The 22,020-nt window shown below is 41.8% G+C and overlaps 1 protein-coding gene across 1 annotated transcript; it reads right to left on the bottom strand.

Moving 5' to 3' along the window:
- Positions 1-5,532: 5,532 nt before the first annotated feature.
- comp (cartilage oligomeric matrix protein) lies at positions 5,533-22,020 on the bottom strand. The gene is made up of 19 exons (XM_008279384.1): positions 21,873-22,020; positions 17,842-17,915; positions 17,691-17,742; positions 17,125-17,276; positions 15,823-15,960; positions 15,317-15,394; positions 14,119-14,271; positions 13,821-13,925; positions 12,842-12,949; positions 12,600-12,759; positions 12,317-12,435; positions 11,104-11,156; positions 9,968-10,161; positions 9,714-9,892; positions 9,558-9,606; positions 8,593-8,789; positions 7,833-8,005; positions 6,764-6,903; positions 5,533-5,945 (listed from the first exon to the last, which is right to left on the bottom strand). The coding sequence occupies exons 1-19, from the start codon at positions 21,937-21,939 to the stop codon at positions 5,887-5,889; spliced, it is 2,250 nt and encodes a 749-aa protein (XP_008277606.1). The 5' UTR covers positions 21,940-22,020; the 3' UTR covers positions 5,533-5,886.

Raw genomic sequence — 22,020 nt, 5'->3', positions numbered from 1 at the left:
CATGATTTGGAACAACGTGAAGATATTAATCGAAAGTAGGAGCTATTATTGCTCAGTAACCCCCAACATCTAAAACGTGGTACTTGTAGTTTTTGTGTACCAGACATAGAATCCAAACTTCCAGGATTTAACAGTTCCATGTACCACAAAGTAAATGCTGCTGCTAATGCCCAGTGCAGTTATTATGTCCTGGAGGACAAATTAGATTTCCCAGGTTAAGCTACATCTCTTGGAGATCCTAATAAAGTGCAGTCGTGACTCGATAATCCGACACTAAATGTAAAACTTTCTTTTATGTCGGATAGTTAAGACGGAGGTCCAGATACAAAGAGGGCTTGATGCTTTATGGGTAATCTGTTGTTAATATTTATTGTTTATAGTTGTTATAATAACTAGTGTATTGTTAGAACACTACGTATCGCTGCATTTTTTTTCTCTAATTGACCGGTGCGCTTGTGCACCTTCCGGCCACTTCCACCTCGGGGCAGCGCTCTGACGGGGTGGAAGTGGCTGGAACACACAGGCAGTACTTGGCTGCTGATGCTAGTTTAGCTAGCGCTCACAGTTCTGTTTCCACCATCGGGGGTGGCGGCGGCGAGGGAGTGGTGGGCAAGATTGTTACCATCCATGTTTACTTCTGTAAACACTGAGCATGCTCGCTGCGTGTGACGTCGTCGTGTCCTCTTCTGCACATGCGGGACACTTTTGGGTCGTATGAAGTTCACACAGCAGATCACATACAAGTCGCATTTAATTGGAAATGTGAAGGAACTCACAAAAAAATTGGATTTCACAAAGAAATCCTCATTGAGCATGAAGTCCTGCAGTGTGAACGTAGCCAATCTGTGGGATTGTTCAGTCAGATAATATGCTGTTATCTTATGTGTGACATAAAATGTCATGTTGGAGTCAGAATCCAAGGCTGTCGCTATGTTAAGGCTGTTTTTAATGGGTTCCGTTCGTTTTTCCTAAAAACCTGTCGGATAGTAAGGTTTAGGATTGTTAAGGGTCGGATTATGGAGTTACGACTGTAGTTCTGCTTTAGAAAATGTAAATAGATTAAATTTATTACACGAGTGCGGGACGCTGTCGAGTGTTGCGGTGGTGCTATGACAATCAACGAGTGAAATCGTACCGTGAGATATAAATCCATTTCTCCGACAGGGAAGCATAAATCCAGCTTCACTTGAAAGAATTCAGAACTCCTTTAGGAAATGATATCGCCACCTGTTGGAACAAAGGTGCAAAATCGCTGCTCTGGAAAGAAACATTTTCTCTCTAATGGGAAAGGAGCTGATGTCAAACCTGAGAAAAATAAACCACTAAGAAAAACAACAACAAAGCCCTGAAATGCAGATTTTCATTTTTTGTAACTACTGTTGGGTTTTTCCTTTAAGTCTCTGGAACAAATGTGTAGAAGTCATTCTCTACAGATTTCATGTGTCCAAAGGTTTTTATACCTAAAAGAAAAGGAAAAAAAAAAAAAGTGTGCAAACGTCACTGTTGTGTTGCCAATAATGCCAGTGATCCGAGCTTTCCTGTCACCTCCCTTCCTTCATCTTGCTGAATACTAGTCGTTCACACTGACCTTGTACATACGCTATAGCTGAAACAAAATGCATGCCTAAACTGACGGTCCGAACCTCTGAACGAAGGCCTTCTATAGCTGCGCAGGTTTGATTTGTGTAACATAACGCTACCACAAAGTCTAAAGGGATGCATGTATGGGTTTCTCCTGTGCGACAGTGAACTCCTGTTAAGTGACTCCGTTACCTCCATCTCTGTACAATGCTACTTCACGAATGATAAAAAGAATGTATTTTCTGTGTCCTAGTTTTAGCCTGTTGCCAAATGATCCGATGCTTGGAGTCCAGTCACAGTCGGACCTCCTCCTCCTTCTTCTTCTTCTCTTCAGTCTCCCTCCGAGGAATCAGACTGCTGCTTGTTCCTCTCTTTCTCTTCCTACTGTAGCATCTCTCTGCATAAAAAAGAAATCCGGCCCCTCCTCTTCCTCCTCTTCCTCCTCCTCCTCCGTCAGCACAAACCTTTTGGCTTTTTTCTTGAGAAAATGTAAGCGGGTTCTGTCTTGCAAAGGTTGGCGCTGATCGTTTGCATACGTGGACTTGAATCTTCTGAAGCTTGTGCGTTACGCAGTCGGCTGCATGACATGATAGACACACTGACACGTTCTGTACAGGACTCTGATCTGGCTCTGCTGAAGTGGACTGTGTTTTAAGACATCAGATATGGTTGTTGTTGTTTTTTTTTTCGTTGTTGTTGTTGCCTATCATGTCAGGTTCTGGACTGGGTGAAGTGTTTTTTTTTTTCCCGTTGTTGTTTTTGTTGTCCACTGTAGTTGCTTCGCACTTTATTTGTGACTTCCTGGCTTTTTGAGCAAGGACTGTTCCTGCCCCATGTGAATGCTGACTGTTTAACACCCAGATGTATACTCCGGAGATATTTTCATGTCAAAGAAAAAGATGAATTCTCTATTTTCCTTTGTAAACTATATTTTGGCTTGTCTTGTTTTTATCTGTGAAGATTTTAGGGGATGCAAAACTAGAAAGGGCTTACTCCAGTGCAGCTTGCGCTCTCGTGTTGGAAAGGAACGGCGCTCCGAATGTATTTTCTTTGTCGGTCATTTCCCCTCCTTCCCTTACATGAAAAAAAAAAGAAGAAAAAAAATCACGTTGAGTTTCAGTCGGCGACGCTGATCGGCCTTATTAGTTAGTTGCAGCCTGAAAAAAACCCTCAAGTGAAGCAGTTTGTATCTTAACTCTGACTACTGCCGCTGACAGGACTGTACGGCGCTGCAACACAACGACTCTTCTCCGCTGCATCATGCTTCACTTCCAGCTGCAGTCAGTAGAAAACACGATGTGGACGAAGCACGTTGCACCGGAGAACAGTTTGCATTTGACTTGCATTGAAACGAATGAATAGCAAAGGATGCCTTCTCCATTGTCCCTCAAGACTTTAAGTTCGGCAGCTTTGATTAAAGTCAGAGGATGGAGAAAAAAACCAACAAGAAAAGGCAGTTATGAGAGCGGAGAAGTACATTTTGCTCATCAGAGTCTCAACGTGTGCCGAGTCTGAGACGAAAACACCAAAATGTAGAAAAACTTAAAGCTGGAGGTCCGTTTTTTCAAGATGCACCGATCATCTTGTTTTCTTACGTCTTGTAAACAACTTTCACTCGTCTGCTCGTTTCAGCCTCGAGGCGCCTGCGTTGCCTCTTAGCGCGGCCTGTTCACGTCATGCTGAGAAAGTAATGGAGTTCAGCCTCGAGCTGAGACGGCGGACGAGTGAAGCTCAAGCAGGAGTCCTGAGTTTAAAGGTCCCAGAAGAGCAGGAAAGAGTTGCTCCTTCGTCTGCTTGTTCCCAGAGTGTTTTCGGTCTGAATACTGTCCCTTTAATAACACAGGGTTTTCTAAATGACTACAATCCATTGGAACATGTAAAAGGCTCTGGAAAAAAAAAACAGTTTAAGTTCCACTTAAAGCTTATAGTGAAAATAGCATTATATCACTGTTGTCCTGTAAGTCGTAGTAAAGATCTGTAGTTATTTATTTGTTGCCATGTGATTCTCCTTATGTGACCATTTGTTTATAAGATGAAAGAAAAATGTCAATTAAATTGAATGTGGAAGACAGATTTTTCTCTGCACATAGTCTTGATTTGCAGAATAATGCTGATTAAAAAAAAAGCAAACCTGTCTGGTGTCATTCTACGAGGTGGCAGCAGCGTGTTGCTGTGGACATGCATGATGTTTCAACCTGTTGTATATTGTCTTTGCTATCGTTTCTATTTTGTAATCTGTATTTCCAAATGCAAATTTAAAAAGATTATTTTGGATATGTGCATGCTTGTGAAATGTTCAGAATGTTGATTTCCACTAAAAGCTGTTGAGTTTGAAAAAAAAAAGAAAAAGTCACGTCTGTTACTTAAAACCAAACGTTTGGCCTTTTGTGTGGCGGCGGAGGCGAGCGCCGCCCTGCGTAGCGTCATGTGAATGTGAAATGATCACTGATTGGATCACTTCATCGTAACGGCATTTCTTTAAAGCTAAACAATGTGGTATTTACTCTTTTGTAAAAAATAAAAACCAATCGTTTAGATTTACAGCATTAAACCTGCAGGAAATTCAGAGCAACAAAAGTCAACTATTTACTGAGATTTAAAAATGTTTTCAACACTGCATATATCTGACTTTGTTTTTAATGACAGGCCCAATCCTTTTGAACTGCTTTGGATCTTTATCATGCTGGAATATTCATCTCCTGCACACTGGAAGGTCCTCTTAACAATTTCTGTTTCCTGCATGCATTCATGGTGCCATCTGTAAATGTCATTTTATTTTATTTAGTTCACCTTTATTTCACCAGGTAAGTTAGCTGAGAACTGGTTCTTATTTTCAGAGGCTGCATACAAACAAGATGAACAACAGATTACAGTCACACATTTTGCACTTGAGCAGCTCAACATCGTGACAGTCTGACTTCTGTGCTTCACTGTCAGCACCTCATTGTCCTGATGAGGTTCATGCTGGACCTCAATCTGAGCCAGACCAGTTCATCTCGGTCTCATCAGACCAAAGAATGTGCTCCTAACATTCACCGGGCTTGTTTTCGTGTCTGTCAACAAAGTTTGATCGTGCAATTTTGCGCCAAAATGCAAGGAAGGGTTTTGTTTTTTATTCTTGGATGTCTGTAATGGAAGCAATGACCTTCACAATGTTTGACTGATACTGTTGGATTTTCCTGTTAACACTGTGCCAATGATGAAGTCTGTTTTTCAGAGATAGATTGTAAAAGTGGTGTACTGTCGGTAGCATCAGTTTAGGAGAACAGCCACACTGCAGCTCTGATTGGTGGCTCGTTCTATCCCTCTGACTGCTGCTGCTGCTGCGTTTCATGCAGATAGAAACAGACCACAGACCTCTGACCATGTTCATGACTGGAAGTGACATGAAATCCCATTTCAGTGATCACAGCTGTTCTAACTTGTCAACTAGTTGCTTTTGTTGCATTGAATTTCTACTTTGGGGCCTGTATTTTCAATAGAGTTTTTTTGTTTTTTTTTAAAAGCATTTGTTTTTGATTATTTAAAAGAGGAAATACTTCAGTCGACAGCTTAGAAATAATGCAGCTACTGAGAGGTGATGTGTTTGAAATCATTTGATGTTTCTGTGATTCTGCAGACATTTACTCACTTCTGTTGTGTGCTGTAGTTAATATGTAGTGCTTCATTGATGTTTAATCATATATATTACATTTTATTCTTTGATTTTGTCATATTTGCAAAGATACTTTCATGACAAAAGCAGATTATTCCCAGTCAGGGTTTTTTCTTTCTTTTTTTTTCCAAAATAATTTGCATTATCAATACAAATTTATAGATTTAGATTTTATTTTTATTTATTTTTTTTGCTAAAGATGACACATCTGCAGAGTTAACTATTTAACTTTTGCTTTCGCGCTAATAAATTGGTAATATTCACAATCATCCCGGTAAATTCATGCACAGCCATAATTTACTAAAATCCACATTTATTTGTCAGTGACTATTACATCTTTGCAAGAGGTCTTCTTTCAAAAGTAAAAATTAAAATGTAAATATACAGTGGACAATAGTTTGTTTAGGACAGAAGATTCTCGTTTGGTAACAGCTAAACAAGTCAAACATTTCGCTTTCTTCTGAAGAGTTTTACAGCCGTGAAGTTTCTTCTTCTCTGTCGGAAATTCAGAGCACACTCCATCAATTCCCACTTGAGAAATGTCAAACTTGTCCGGTGGACGTTCCACTAAACGTCTACGTCATGATGATCTTCTCTCTGAGACCCGGTTGTGCGTTGAAAAGTGTTTTGTTTGGGCTTGTTTGTTGTCGTCAGGCCACCAGCTGGACCTGCTGAGCTCTGTAGGTGTCAAAGTCCTCAGGAAGAGTGTCTAAAAAGAGATGCAGCAGAAGGTCGGTCCACTGATTAGTGAAGAAAGTCACTTTTGTCATTTACGGCTGCGTTCATACCTCTACTGTTCATTTACAACAGGAGATTTTAAACATTAGTTTACACACCTAAATGCATGAAGTCTATCAAAATGCTCTTTACATGTCTGTTAGTGTGAATTCTTTGATACTTTTATTTTTTTTAATCAAACATATTAGTCTCTTTACAACCATCCATCCATTATCTACACACCGCTTAATCCTCACTAGGGTCATGGGGGGCTGGAGTCTATCCCAGCTGACTCATGGTGAAGGCAGGTTCACCTGGACAGGTAACCAGTCTATCACAGGGCTACACTTAGAGACAGACAACCAAGCACACTCACATTCACAACTACGGACTATTTAGAATCAACAATTAACCTCAACATGATTCTGGACTGTGTGGGAGGAAGCCGGAGAACCCGGAGAGAACCCACGCTGCACGGGGAGAACATGGAGATTCCACACAGAAAGATCCTGGGTGTCCTCACTGGGACGCAAACCGGCGACCTTCTAGCTGCGAGGCAACAGTGCTAACCACTGAGCCACCTTGCAGCCCTATTTACAACCATTTATCTTTATGTTAACTGAAGGTTATATCCATTGACACTTGTTAATCTGTTGGAAAATCTTGTTAAAAACATATATGTAGACGAGTAAATGCTCAGTTAATTGAAACATGCAAACCAAGCGGCACATGGCTGCACTAACAACAGTGTTCAGAGAGGACGTTCTGGCCTCCGTCCATCCCATTGACTCTTTCGAACACTTCACTCACCGTTGCAGCGATAACGCAGGTTGGCCCAGATGATGTTCTCCTGGGAGAAGCAGAAGACTCCAAGTCGGCCTCCTCGCATCGTGGCGTCTATGATGACGCCTGTGTCTGCCACCATCTGAGGACCCTCGTAGAAACGAACTCTGTCAGCGGAGGGCGGGAGCATCGAAAAGGATAGACTCAGTTATACTTCATCCAATCTTTGAGCTTTAGTTGCGTCTGTCAGTCCACATCTTTAGTCCAGACTGAAAACCCCAAACAACTGTTTGATAGACCTTCAGATATTCATGGTCATCAGAGGATCAACCCCACTATAGTTTGGGGGGACTTGTGTGCTGATTTCAGAAATCAAAAATAAATAAAAACAGCTACAACTATAGGGATAGTTTAACCGGTATTCTTGCTGCTCCTACACGTATGTTTTCTCAGTACAACGGTGTAGACATGGAGATTACTACGTATTCTACTACAAAACATGTCAAACAAACATGAACACCACACAAGGGCTTCCCAGCAGTAAACGGATGATCAGTAGTATTTACTTTAGCTGCTAGTGTTTGTAATGTAGTGGGTGATCTGTGGAAAAGTGGTCCTGATCTCATCTAACCAGACACTGTGTGTAAAAGATGGAAAAGTGAAAAGTGAAGCCAGCATTTAAGCCTGCATTCTTTCTGACAGCCAGTAGGGGGCGACTCTTCTGGTTGCATCACAATAGCTGGTTTCAAGTCTCTTTTAACTCAGGATGGTGTTGATTTTTTTTAGATTATGGTCCCATTTAGAGTAAAATTGGTGATAAAGCGGGTTATGTTTTGGATAGGGATAGCTTGTGATTGACAGGTCACAACTTTACCATCCATTCTTGAGTTCTCCGTAGATCCACCTCTTGCTCATTATGCCTGATCTCAAAAGACCAACATGGCAACGGCCAAATGCCAAACTCGAGACTTCAAAACTTTGGCTGGAAAACCAATGGGTGACGTTACGGTTGCTACATTCTTCTTATACATACAGTCTATCTATTTCAGACAAAGACATTTCCTCAAATGAATCAGTCCTTCAGGTCAGACAGTACCTGATGTAGCCGTCAGCAGGCCGGTGCTGGAGGAACCAGCGGTACGAAGTTTTGTCTTTCCAGCCGACATTGCGAGCATCTTTCCACAAGAGTTTCACCTGGTCGCCGGTGTCACCGGTGTGCCACAGAGCGTTCCTCAGATTCTCACCTGGGCCTGTGTTTGACTTTACTGCCTTTTCAAAGACAACAAATGACAACAAGTCTGAATCTTCTGGACGAGCCCATTTCATGCTGCAATTGGTCCACAAGTCAGAGCAAATCTTGTATCTCAAATTTTAAGAAGGTTCTGCCTTCGGAAGAGCAGAATACTGTCAACTTTAAACTGAATTTACTCAAATACATCAGCTAACAGTTGGTCACTGCGGTTAAATAAAAGAAATAAGATCATTTCTTCATCCAGAACAGCTCTTGATCTGTGAAATACTTTCGTACCACTTACGGATTCACAAACTGTAAGTGAAAAACTTAGTAAGGCTTTATAGATCAGTTCAAAGGCATTAATTAGAAGAACTTTTGGGGTTGGCAGGTTGTAAGAAAACTCTCCTTTGCTTTTCTGTTTGGCTCTTTAACTAGACTCCAGTACACTCTTGGACCTTCAGGAAAAATGCTGTAGGACTTCTTGAGAACTGCTCTGAAAAGATTTATTAACTAATAATAAAGCTTGTCATTATGAACTAATTCGAACTAAACCGCTCTGCTGTAAGTTTCATTTCTGCAAACTAAAAGTCTCAGATGTGATATTTTTTCTCTCTTGTACAACCTTCAGCTGGATGCCTGGTTCTGCCACGGCTCTGAACGGGTTCGCCTGCCAGTAGATCTGTTCCACCTGCTTCCACATCACCACGTAGAAACTGGAGCTGTCCTGGTAGCCGAAGATGAAGCCAGCATAGTCGTCGTCCGTTACCGTATTAACATGAAACGTCCCTTCAAAATCCACGCCGCTGAAGGCAGTGTAACCTGAGGGACAGATTGTTGCACACCGAGATCAGAAACTTTTTAAAAGTACAGCGTAGAACTTGTTTAACCTTTGAGGACCAGACACATTTGCCTCACAGATATTTTGTGTTTTTATCTGGTGTGTGAGCTCAAGTGAGCAGAAAAATTCGGAAAGTTAAGTTAAAGCCATTATCGCTGTCAAATCAAAGTTTGTCGCATTCAAAAACGCAGATCAAGTGCACCCTGCTGCAAATTTAGCACAGATATGGATAATTTCCTGTAGCTGTTGCCATTAAGAAGTCAGACACATCAGTAGTTTCTTACACAGAATGCGATCTTAATTTTATAATCCTAAAACTTTCTTGGGAATAATCTTTATAAAAGAGATAATGTAAGGAATTTAAAGCTAAAGGAAGATTGCACTTATTTTCTTTCTTGCTAAGTGTTAGATGAGAACACCAAGACCGCCCTAATGTCTGTGCAGTGAATATGAAGCTACAGCCAACAGCTAGTTAGCTTCAAACTAGTTAGCAGGAAAACTGAAGACCAAGAGAAAAAGATGGTAACCATGTTAACTCGTGAGCTTTGCAGCCTTGGTAAGTGGATTCTCTGACATTTAGACAGGTCCAGACGAGCTGTTTCTCTCTCTGCTCAGCAAAGCTTGAAGAATGCAAGCCGGAGCTTCATATTTAACATGTTGGCATGAAAGTGGCGTCACTGTTCTGGCACCTGGCAAAAAAGCTGAGCTCATCAAATCAAACTGTTCCTTTAAGTACCAAATGTTCTTACCAACAGCCAAGCCGGGGTCACTGTTCATAGTCTGCACAATCTCCCTTCCCTGCACAAGCAGAACAGTAGCTTTAAAATCAATTTAATTTGTTGAAAAAGTATTTGGAGTAAAAAAAAAAAATACAACAATAAAACAGGAAAAATCAACCACTTGACCTGATTCAACACCACCCAGTTGGGGTCGATCTGTGCGTCTCCTTCCGGGTCTAAAACGACGGTCTGGTACTCCCTGAAGTCGGTGAGGGTGACCTCAGCGTTTTCTGGACAAACGTCGATGGTGTCGACTATCGTGTCATTGTCGAAATCCTTCTCACATATGTCACCCACGCCATCACCTGGGAGTACAGACAGACAGATCCTTAGTTAAATAATTACTCACTTAATTAAACACTGTCAGGGATGTTACCCACCATCAGAGTCCTCCTGCAGAGGGTTGGGGATCAGGCGGCAGTTATCTGGACCCGGTGGCAGCAGGTCTGGGATACCGTCATTGTCGTCATCGTCATCACACTCATCTCCCTTTCCATCTTTGTCGGTGTCCAGCTGAGAGCTGTTGATGACGGCTGGGCAGTTGTCCCGAGAGTCCTGGTGACCATCGCCGTCACTGGACAAGAGACGGTTAGATTTTATGGCATGTGCAGGTTTTGACCATGAGTTTGCAAAAACCTTTCATGGACAGACACTACGAGGTTAACCGGACCTTTTGGATGATTCTAACAGCACTCTTGGTCTTGTGCAGTGCTTTTTTTTTTTTGGTCTTTGACAATTCCTTCTGGATCAGCTGGTATAAACTCGCTTTTTTCAAACAAGACATTTAGCCAAGATGAAGGCAGAGCTTCCTTCCAAAAGTCATGTATGCCTTTACGACCACTCAGTTGGACAACTGTATTTTCTTCTACGTGGACACAGAGCAGTCGTCTCTTTAGCGTCTGCAGATGTGATGCGGCTGCTTGTCTTTAAACAGGAAAATAAAAGCAAGATCACATAACACCAGTTCTAACCTTCCTCCACTTCTTTCCTGTCCGTGTCAGGATTCATTTTAAGGTTTTATTGTTTGTTTTTAAGGTTTGAAATAGATTGGGCCACTTTATTTAGCAGAACTCTTACATCTTCATTGCCTGGTTAGAGAGCTATGGTCAACTAGCCAGACGCTCTGGATGTTCCAATACATAAGCACAAATATAGTGGCAGTCAAACCTTCGTAGTCACTGCTTGTAACCTCTAACAAGGTATAGTTTTTGTGTATGAACTGCACAGACTTAAGAAACTTTTAGGTTGCTGCTAAGGACCTCTCTTTGGCATTTGATTCCCGTAGGGCTTGGCACCAGACTCTGTCTTATTGAGTTAGAACTTTCTATTCTTATTATTTTATTGTCTTTTATTTAGATTTGTCTTCTAGTCATAGTGTTCTATTGTGATCTAAAGTCTGCTGCTTTAGTTGTACAACACTTTGGTTCAACTCTTGTTGTTTTTAAGGGTGTTTTATGAATAAATGTGACTTTGACAGGCGAATATACTTGATGTGACTGATGAGGCAACACAATACCTGTCCTTGTTGGTGTCACATGGGTCTCCAATCAAGTCATTGTCCACGTCCATCTGAGGAACATGACACGAGATGTTGTCAGCATGAAATTTTTAAAGGCCCGTGTTAACTTCAGCACAACAGAATAGGAAGCATCAGGGTGACAAACCCAACAATGACAACAATCACCTCAGCTAACAAGAAAATGTGGAATGAACCAACTGAAAACCCTTCAGCAACACATATAGAGCACGAACGTTTTGCTTTGGAGACACTCAGATAGATTCTGCTGCTGTCTGATGCTGCAGGTATTTATTAGAGGAAAGTCTCCTACAAACAGTTGGAAGTAATAAACCAAACTTTAGCTCCTTTTCATTGTTTCCTAATAAGAACATCCGCTGCCTAGTTCCACTGGTTTGTCACTCCGGTCCCTCATCACCCTGGTTTCAGAGCTCTCCTGGAAAAAACCCTGGCCATTCATCTCCGTTCCTCTGCTGCATCTGCCCGGAAAATCTCACCACCAACCCTCGGACCGGCCACGTTGCCTCACCACCCACCAACGTCCTGCCCCATTCCCACTAGTTTGTCAGTAAGCCTTTAGTCTCTTGTTTAACCTTGTGATCAATATCAGTGCTTTATAACATCTCATTTCTCGCTGTAAATTCTCTGTTATAGTAGTCAGGTTAGTATAAGTTGCTGTGTTAGTTGTCCTCCTGCCCCCTAAAGGGCACTGTAGTTATCTGTACCAAGCATCACCTTTGACCAAAAGTTCCTGTTCTTGTAAATACGTTAGTTGTAAAAATAAATATCTTATTATACGCTCTGTCTGCTGTGTCCATGTCCACACTTGAACCTCTGAACCAGATCCGTCACAGCGGCAGCGTGCTGTTCAGACTTGTGTCGTGTTAACAGTGACACAGAAGTGTTGCTTGGTCTGACCCAATGGGATTGCAGTTGCAGCTTTTACAGGGAAGTGAGCACAGTGCTCATTCACACATGAAGGCAACATGGTCAGTTGCTATCAGATTCTCCCAAAGGGGAGAAAGTCTGAAAGTCTCACCTGATCTGTGTAAAACACCCTGTGATTGGCTGACGTCTCGTATCATGGGACACATTTTCCAAAGCCCGAAAATGGCACTAAGAGAAGCTTCAGAGGTCTGCTTTCCTCCCAGACCACTTAAATTACAATATGCTGAAAGGTTAGTACAGAACTTTTGTCCAAACAAGTTCTCACCTGGTCAGGATTGGGAACATAAGGACAGCTGTCACAGGCATCTCCCACTTTGTCTCCATCTCTGTCTTTCTGGTCAGCGTTGGGAACCCTTTTGCAGTTATCCAAGTGATTCAGGATTCCTGAGATGAAAAGGAACATCGATAAATATTAATTGTAACTTCAACTGGGTGAACATATAGTCCTAATCTGGTCTCTGTAGCAAGGAACTGTACAATCAAAACTCAAATGACAGGATGGCAGATAGAGGGCTTAATCTGCCATCAGAGCTTTGAAATCAACTCACCATCCCCATCAATGTCTTCATCACATTCGTCACCAAATTTGTCCACATCCGTGTCCTTTTGGTCGTTGTTTTTGACTGCGCGGCAGTTGTCGCAGGCATCGCCATAGTCGTCCTCATCAACGTTGCGTTGGTCCACGTTGGGCACCAGCACACAGTTATCCTGTGAAGGAGAGGTTTTAGTCTCTACATGAAAAACATACACAGACACCCTTTTTCTCCATCATTCTCTTTTAAACACCGACCTGTGTGTTCAGGATCCCATCCCCATCGGCATCTTCATCACAGGCATCTCCAATACCATCATTGTCGGCATCTTCTTGACCAGAGTTGGGTACAGTGAGGCAGTTATCCTGAAGAGAAAAGCACTCGCTGTTAAAGTGGACCACAAGCAGACAGGTGCAATCAAGGTAATGAAGTCTGGAATCATTAATTGCATTACGTTGATAGACAATGATGTAAAAGTTCAGATTTGAGGCACGTTGGAAGTTTATATTTCTACCGATCAAGTGATACCATCAAGGAGGCATCTGATTGGTTCCATATTCATTCTGCACATGACAGCGACTCCGCATTCTGAGTCACAGAAAGAAATGATCCCATGTCACAAGAAGTACAAGGAGTCCTGTAACTGAAGATGTGACCTCCACAGAGCCCTGATATCACAATCACTGAGTCATTCCGGGATTACATGAAGAATTCAATTCAATTTTATTTGTACAGCGAATATTTACAACAACAAGTCATCTCATAGCGCTTAACAAAGGCAGAAACACCCAACAATCCAAAACATTTGGATTCCCTACAAGCTTCAACAGTGGGAAGGAACCGAAAACCCCCGCGGGGGGAAAAAAACCTCCGACAGAACCAGGCTCAGGGAGGGACGGCCATCTGCCTCGACCGGTTGGGTGGGTGTGGGATGAATTATTTAATTTAGTGTACAGTTAAACAAGAAACAGAAGATACTGACACAGAATAAATCCACAAGAAGTTCACCACAATATTTTGAACAAATGTTAAAATGTCTTTACTGCAGTTTGTGTAAAGACAACTAACAAATTATTTTCATGTCATTACTTTCTGTAGTTTAATCCCTGACTTTCTGAACAGTGCTGTATGTAGCCACATTTATGTAAAACACTCTACTATTTGCAACTGAGTTAATTGTGATCATTTATGCAGATGATTCTGTTCCTTATTTTCAGAGACATGAAGGAGCCTCACCTTGTTACAGTTCCTCTCTGGACAGTCCAGTTTCTCATCAGGGAAACCGTCAATGTCAGTGTCAGGACCACAGAGGTAGCCGTTGCCAGCCCATCCAACTCCACACTGTGTGAAATGGACAATGTTTAGGAGCCATACACGCTGTTTTCACTGGACCTGCCATGTTCTACGTCAAACAGACCTGTGATTTCACATCAAGTGTTCAAACTGTGGATCAGAGATGCTTTAATGTTTTGTCACTGAATTGAAAGTGAAAAACACGAGGGGAGGATGTCAAATCTAAAGTTTTGTTGTTCACCTGACACTCGATTTTCCCCTCTCGATGGACGATGCACTCTGCGCTGGCGTGGCAGGGGTTGGGTTGACCGTTTCCACAGGCTCTCTCAGGCTTACAGCCACGTCGCTGATCCCCAACATAGCCCGGCTTACAAGGACCACATCTGAAGGAGCCCTGGTCATACACAGGGGCGTTACAACCATCATATGTTAGTATGGTTGTTATAGCTCTTCTAAAGTGGCGCTTCACGCAGTCAAGAAGGATTCGGTGTTTTAAATTTTTGTATGGCTTCTGTTGTTTTTAATGGAAATCAGTCTTTATTGGTCAATGTCTGGACTGCTGCAAAAGAAAATAGACAAACGTAGAAGGTTTTTGGTTGTCGAACAAATTGATGATTTGGGATTTGGTGAATAACCACGAGCTGTGTCCCAAAAACGTGGAAATATTCTTCAATAATACTTCACTGGTCAAACTATCCATGCAAGTAGCATTTGGGAATAGTTTAAAAATCATTTGGTTTGAAGCAGATTAACCAGAGGTTTAATTTCAACCCATCTTGGCACCGTTGTGTACAATTAAACCAAAAGATTGTTGTTTTTGGACAATGTGTGAACCTTGAGTTGAGAGCGTCACCACTGTGGCAACAAGGTAGACAAAGGTACATTCTAAATTTTAATGTCAAGAAGAAAATAAAAATGCTCAGCAATGTCCTTTGAACAGAAATATCTATCCAAAGTTTTTAAGATTGATGCAGCTCTCTTGCTTTTGAGATGCTCGTGTGGATTCTGCTGCTGTCTGATCCCGCAGATATTTAAGAAACTCAGAGGAAAGACTCTCTCTGTGGTGTTTTTGGTCAAATACATGTGGAGATAGCCTTGCTTAAATCACTTCACATCCGTCAAAGTATTGTTGCTTGTGCGTGCCCAGCCATTAATGTGACAGCATGCAGCTCAACGCGTTTAACAGGAAGGAGAGCGTCTGAAAGGGCCTCGTGACGATGGCACACTTTACACAGATGTCTACATTTGTCTGTTGCATCAGTTACATGTTGTAGCTTATCAGAATTTGCTAAGAATTTAGTCAAAGAACTGGTTAAAGGGGTATTTTACCAAAAAATTCAGCTCCCCTGGTCGCAAGACATTTAAAAACAGGGCACAAAATCGTTCCATTAAGCATGGCAGTCAGTGATTTATTGTAGATTTGTAATGAATATACTCACAGGGGTGTTCATACACACAGAGTTCTCTACACAGCCGCCATTGTTGGAACCCTGGCATTCATTGATGTCTTTGCACACCTTGAAGAACAGACAGACAGAACAAGCGCTAACTTGAGTGGTTTTCCACATTAAGAGTGAAATCAGAGGAGCAGTGGAGTGGAGTCGGGTCCGTACTGAGGAGTAATGTGGTGCTGAAACCATGTGTTTGACGTTCTGTTTGTGCAAAAGACACTGAGCAGGTGAGACTGATGGATGGGGGAAGGAGCTGGTGAGAGGGAGAATTTATTCACCACCAGAAGTATCAACAACCTCTGTAAGGTACTGTAAGTGATGTATTAGTACTTTTTACAGTCTTAGTGAACTTGTTTCTCATGATTAAAGTCATCTGTTTTTTGTTATCTAGATGAGTGTACGCTAACAGAAGATCTGCTTCCATCACTGCTGCTGCTCTCGAGACCAAATAGTTTGAAAGGAGTTGAAAGCTGCTTGCTGTCTCCAGCGCTGACCTGTTTGTTGGCTCTGGCGTAGGCGAGGCCGACGCCCTGAACCTGGGGGCCGGTGAATCCAGCAGGACAGGAGCCACAGCGGAAACCTGGGGAGGTGTTGATGCAGCGAACGCCCATGTGACAAGGCATCACGGTGCACTGACGACGACAGAGGACAGACACACACATCAGGATGTTACCAGAGGATCAGGACCTGCTGCACCAGTCAGACAGTGGCTGGCCGGAGTTACTGTTTGCTGGATATGACATGATGGTGCAACAAGGGTCAGACAGATGTCAGTGCAGCTTTTTCATGGCACCTATTCACCGTAGGTCATAGCAGGGAGACCACAATGACTGATATCATTCCATTTAGGTGAGCCCCTCCAGGCTCCAGGACTGCAGACTAGCATATCTTGATTAGACGCTTTAATATGGACATTTTACAAAACAAAAACTTTCTTCTACATTTACGCCTCCCACCCACAAACAAAGAGCATTTTAAGTGTATCCACCTCAGTTCACACGTGCCCATAGTTGTGTTGAGTTATGAGCATGTGCCTGAAACAACTACAACTATGGCAGATATGTCTGGGTATCTTTTAGTTTGGTTAGCACTAACAATTACAAATTTACAGCTTAACGACTTTAATTTGTGGAGACATGTCCTGTGGTCTGATGGAACTAAAACTGAACTGTTTGGCCTTAATGACCATCGTTGCATTTGGAGGAAAAAGGGGGAAGCTTGAAGTCTGAGAACACCATCCTGACTGTGAAGCACGGGGGTGGCAGCATCATGATGTGGAGGTGTTTAGCTGCAGGAGGGACTGATGCACTTTACAGTATAGATGGAATCATGAGGAAAGAATATTATGTGGAAATATTGAAGCAACATCTCAAGACATCAACCAGGAAGTTAAAGCTTGGGCACTAATGGATCTTCCAAATGGACAATGACTCTAAATATACCACCAGATTAGTTACAGAGAGGCTTCAGGACAACAGAGTCAATGTTGTGGAGTGGCCATCACAAAGCCCTGATCTCAATCTTGGAGAACATTAGTGGTCAGAGCTGAAAAGGCGTGTGGAGCAACAAACCTGACCCAGTTCCACCAGTTCTGTCAGGAGAAATGGGCCGAAATTCATCAAACTATTGTGAGAAGCTTGTGGAAGGGAATCCAAAATGTTTGACCCAAGTCATACAGTTTAAAGGCAACGCTACCAAATACTAAGGAAGTGTATGTACACTTCTGGTTTCAGCTGTATATAGCGTTGCATCATAAAGTCTTCTGCAAAAGAATTGTACGTCAAACCTGTGCGTACCTCGTCCACATCAGTGCAGTGGGTACCGTTGCCCTCCGTACCATCAGGACAGGCTCCACACTTTATGCCCTCGGGCGTTTCCATACACTTCACCCCGGGGTGGCAGGGGTTGGGCACACAGGAGGGACGAGGCGGCTGCATCCCTCCCATCCCTGAGGAGAAAGAGATGAGCTGTCTTGTCTCAAAGCACTGAAGCTTCTCTTCACATGTTGCTTATCTTGGTTCGTTCTGATGATCTGCCATCTCATCCGGTTTGTTCTGATGGATTCTGCAGTGTGTAAACTTCACGTGATGGTATGAAAATCCCATCAGAATACATCAAGGTTATGTATTCTGTCTTAATTATAATAACAAATGTTTTCCCATGCAGGTCTGGAAATGTTTTCCAGGTCCAGGGTTCAGAGAATTCAGGCTCAATTAAATCCATGTGAGAAAGTATGAAAAATAGCTGCTGTAAAAACATTTGGACGAAAACTTTGGGCTTCAAATTAATGTTAAAAAGAGAAACCATGTATTTTTAGACATAAACGTATTTATATCATTGACAAGGCGGCAGGTCGACTCACCACAGGCTTCACACTCCATCACCGTGTTCTTCAGGAAGACTATCTCTTTAATCTGAAATACACAACAGATCAACAGATCTAAAATAAATGTCATTTAAAACAGAAACAGAAAAAGAATCCAACAGTTTTTCCTTAAGTGAAGAAGGTTTACCTGTTGTTTCAGAAGCTCTTTCATCTCAGCCAAGGCGAGGTTTGTCATTTTAATCTGACTGATAATTTCTCCATCTTGATTAGAGAAGAAAACACAACCCGGTCAGCTGTGGAAAACTTTTGTAACTCATCAACAACCATAGCAGTCAGATGAGTTTTCATCCCAACGTGAAACACTGAGTCACTGTTTTCAGCTCTTTGTCGACAGATTTACAGCAGATGGTCTCTTCATACAGCCATGTATCCCCAAAAGTAACCTCCTATACAAATCAATTTCATTCACAGTTACACTTTAAGGGGAAACAAATGTTCTCTCAGATTGTTTGTTGGTGACATTTTGCTGTTTATGAGACCTAAAGCTTTTCAACTGTCAACTGCAACTTTTAGCCAACTGGTTATACTGTACATTAGATGAGGAGGGATTCATCATTCAGAAAATGGAGGCTTCAAACATGTTGTGAAAGGATGTATTTTAACTCAAACTATGATGTGTTTTTAAATCTAACCAAATAGTGAACAAACATTAAACTTAACCCTAAAAAAAACAGTTCAACGTCGGACACAAAAGTCCTTCAAATTACATTTTTTAAGACCTCCTCCTTTACAGATTTGCATATCCTAAAGAAAGCAGGAGTATCTAGAGCAGCCACATCGCTTTCCAAGAAGGTATTATTTTCTTTAAAAAAGCTTTTTTTAAAAAATATTCACAGAGATGCATTTTTACAGGGTTTCATCGATGAACAGAGAGGGACTTTAAGTTTCATATGAAAACTTTACACTGCCTTTGACGGGTGTTTCTCTGTTCTTTAGTTCTTAAAAAATTCAATTATTTTAATTAGTATATCAACAAATACTGCCTTTGTGTATGAGTTCTGCTATAAACACACTGTTTATCAGACAAAATACAACATAATTTAGTTTTTGGTGTCAAACTAGAAAGATTAAACTAAAACTTGAGCAAAGAGACGTTACAGGACAAAGTCATCGTGGACACTGAAAGACAATATAAAAGACAAAATCCTCATAAAGATAACAATGACACCACGCTGAAGATGTGAACCGACTGTACAATAAAAAAAAGACAAACCTTCTATGCAGGGCACCTTTTTAAAACACGGAAGTCCTTCATGTTTTTAAAAAGGAATAAAAGTTAAAATGTGCAGACCAGCCTTGCATGCATCAGTTTTTCTATGAAAGCTTTGCTGGCTGGATATTCTGGGACTGGGAGCTCCCTGGGGATCAGATATGAACATGTGGGGGTCTTGTACAAGATGATCCACTGCCTGTCTAATACAGAAATCCAATACCTGGCATTCCTCAGCCACCACAGGTCTCCTTCGCATCCACGACCCACGCATTCGCTGGAGTCTGAGATGTTTTGATTGCAGCTGCAAAATAGATTTTCCAGATATGGAACGATTTACTGGAGGATGCATTGTTCAGGCCCACATGCGTGCAGGATCTAGACTCTGTGGGAATCCTGGTGGAACACTGTTCCAGATCTGGATACAGTATGATCTGGATTTTTGATGCAGATTATCTTCTTTTAACCATATATCTGAAAATCACTATCTAATCCAGCAATGCTAAAAGATTGTCTTTAAAGTGGAACTGCAGTATGAGTCTGCTCTCACAAATAAAAAGTTTGAGTTATAAACAGTGAAACACTCTCAGATTTGTATGTTTGTGTTTTAAAGTTTAACCATCACTCAGCTTGGTCACGAGCTTTATTGTTGGCCAACTGATATTACAAAGTCAGCAACTGTTCTTCTGGGTTTATATTTGGGTGTGACGACTGTCAAACACTCCCTCTTTATTATACAATGCACTACATTGACTGGCCACTGTTTTAGTTTCAGAGTCTGAAATCTGAGACAAAGTAGAGATTTTTCACGATGTAGAGCTAAAAAAAAAAAAATCCCTCCTTCAGCCTTCAGTTCTGTCATTGGTGATGCCAAGTGACTCATCTTTCCTATGAATCTGAAATCTCAATTTACCGCTCGTGATTGAGCAAGTATTCAGTCTCTCACATAGGGAGTCGTAAATCAGTGACCAATGGAGTGATTCTGGAAACAGCATGTGTCAGTATTCTCTGATGACAGTTTTCAGTTTCGTTTTTCCGTTTGAACAAACACCTGCAATGTGATGTACTTGCAGGCAAAAGAGACAAAACAAAGACACAGCCAATGAAGTGAGCAGCTTTCAGCATAGAAAAGTAAAAAATATTTATGGCTTAATGCGGGTTAATCACAAGACCTGGTGAACTTAAGTAAAATAGAAACCAACATAATATTAAACCTGCAATAAGAGAGAATATTTGTGAGGTCAGTTAGCAGCTAACACATCAATACGACGCCGGTATTCATTAGGAGTCCTGTTTCATTCTGAATATAGGTCCCTCTCTTTTAGCTCTGTTTTTGGTCTCCACCAGCTCCTCAAAGAAGTTTATTTGCGTCTAAACGCTCCACTGTGTTCACCAGCTAGTCGTTCGCTGTCTGTCTGCTGTTTGTTGCTGAGCAGGGATCTACTTTGATGGAGCTGCTTCTCTGAAAACAACTGCAGCCAAAATAGCGCGATGAGAGCAGTAAAGAGAGACGGTTAAAACAGTAAAGCTACATTCAAACAGCGAAACGATAAAACAAATTAACTGTAAAACTAAATCACATTCAGAGACCAATTCTCTGTTATCTGTCTCTGCAGATATTGCAAAAATTACAGAATTTATCAGAGCCGGAAACTGTAAAAACAGAAAGAACTGTCAGACTTTTAACTTCACTTGAACCAGTCGTGTGACACTGAAAGGAAAATTGTACAACTCTAAGCTTGAAATTGTGACATTCTGTTAAAATCTCTTTTTATTCTGCATGACTGATGTAAAACCTACTAACCAGTTTCTGTAAATAAACCTGGTGCAACTGTAAAGCCATGACTGACTCAGCTGCAGTTACATGAGCAAAACTCAGGAAGGATTTGGTTGAACTGCAGACAGTGTTTTGAAACAAGTTAAAATATTCTACAAAATAATTGCAGATTTATTTGAATTTTTATTGCACAACAAGCATCATCTAGGTCTCCCTACGTCCAGCCGTGGTTGTGCTGTTTCCACAGAGGTGCAGGATTTTATATTGTGGTAAAAATGAGCCCACAGTGAGCAAAAGTGTGTCAGAAACTGAGCCGAACAGAAACTACTCGGGGTGCAGAGGGTTAAATTTCACCCGCCAAAAAGAAAAGAAAAGAAACAAAAAAAGGCGTCCTGAGTTTTCCGACTCCAGATGATGGGCAGCTGTTGTCGTTCAGGTGCGGCAGTTTCCTGGAGGATCACACTGCTTTCACTAATTAACCCAACAAGACCCCAACATCCTCCGCTTTCATCCGCTTTCACCCGAGCACCACCTCTTCCCCCCCCAGAGGAGCCGTACGAGGGCAGGAGTCTTCCTGAGCGTGAAGCGCAGGAAATGTGTTCTTCTCATTAGCAGCGACCCTGTTTACTGAATGAATTCCACAGCAGAGAGAAGAGATAGTGGAAATAAATCACGCTGGCCGCTAATAGAAAGGTTGAGGCCTGGTCGACAGAGAGCTGGCGGTGATTGTTTTCCCTCATTGTGTTCCTCTGAGCCCCTTCAGAAACTTTACGAGTCAATTGAGGAACTCGTTTCTAATTTAGAAAGAAAGAAAAAAAGCAGCCTTCTCATTTTGGAATTATTTCTTCAGTTCATCTACTTTTGCATTATCTACACTGTACGGATTGAGCACATACATGTAATTGCATTAATCACATCTGAGCAAACAACAGCGTCCGTCTGCAACAAGGAATCAATCAATGTCCATTTTATGGTTTCCCAGCTCCACAGTCCAAAATGTGATTATGTTTTATTAAATCATGTTGTTTGCTGTACCTGCTGTTTGCCCACATCAGTTCTCATGTATCGTCACCATAATTTTAATCTATTTTTTTTTATGCTGTGTGCAATCCATTTCCTCTCCAGCTAAAAATAATCACTAGCAAACATCCAGCAGAAACATTTTGCTCACCTCTCTGTGCAGCCACGGCGTTCCCTCCCATGCACAGCGCACAGGTCAGCCCCACAAACCACAGCATGCTTCAGGCTCTGCAGCACAAGACACGGTTCAGGTACAGCAGCTTCGTCTCTTCTCTCTCCCTCCTTCGGCCCTTTTGTCA

The sequence above is a fragment of the Stegastes partitus genome, unplaced genomic scaffold (genome assembly GCF_000690725.1).
Source record: "Stegastes partitus isolate 25-593 unplaced genomic scaffold, Stegastes_partitus-1.0.2 Scaffold157, whole genome shotgun sequence".
Lineage (NCBI taxonomy): Eukaryota > Metazoa > Chordata > Actinopteri > Pomacentridae > Stegastes > Stegastes partitus.
Note: the sequence above shows the minus strand (reverse complement) of the source record. Positions and strands in the feature narration are given on the sequence as shown.

What these genes read in the sequence shown, in the direction of transcription:
- comp (XM_008279384.1), bottom strand. Translation starts at nt 21,939, where the DNA reads ATGCTGTGGTTTGTGGGGCTGACCTGTGCGCTGTGCATGGGAGGGAAC. An exon ending in ATGGGATCCTGAACACACAG is followed by an intron (nt 12,760 to 12,841) that starts GTCGGTGTTTAA and finishes TCTCCTTCACAG; the next exon opens with GATAACTGTGTGCTGGTGCC. An exon ending in CCTGCGTTATCGCTGCAACG is followed by an intron (nt 5,946 to 6,763) that starts GTGAGTGAAGTG and finishes ATCTCTTTTTAG; the next exon opens with ACACTCTTCCTGAGGACTTT.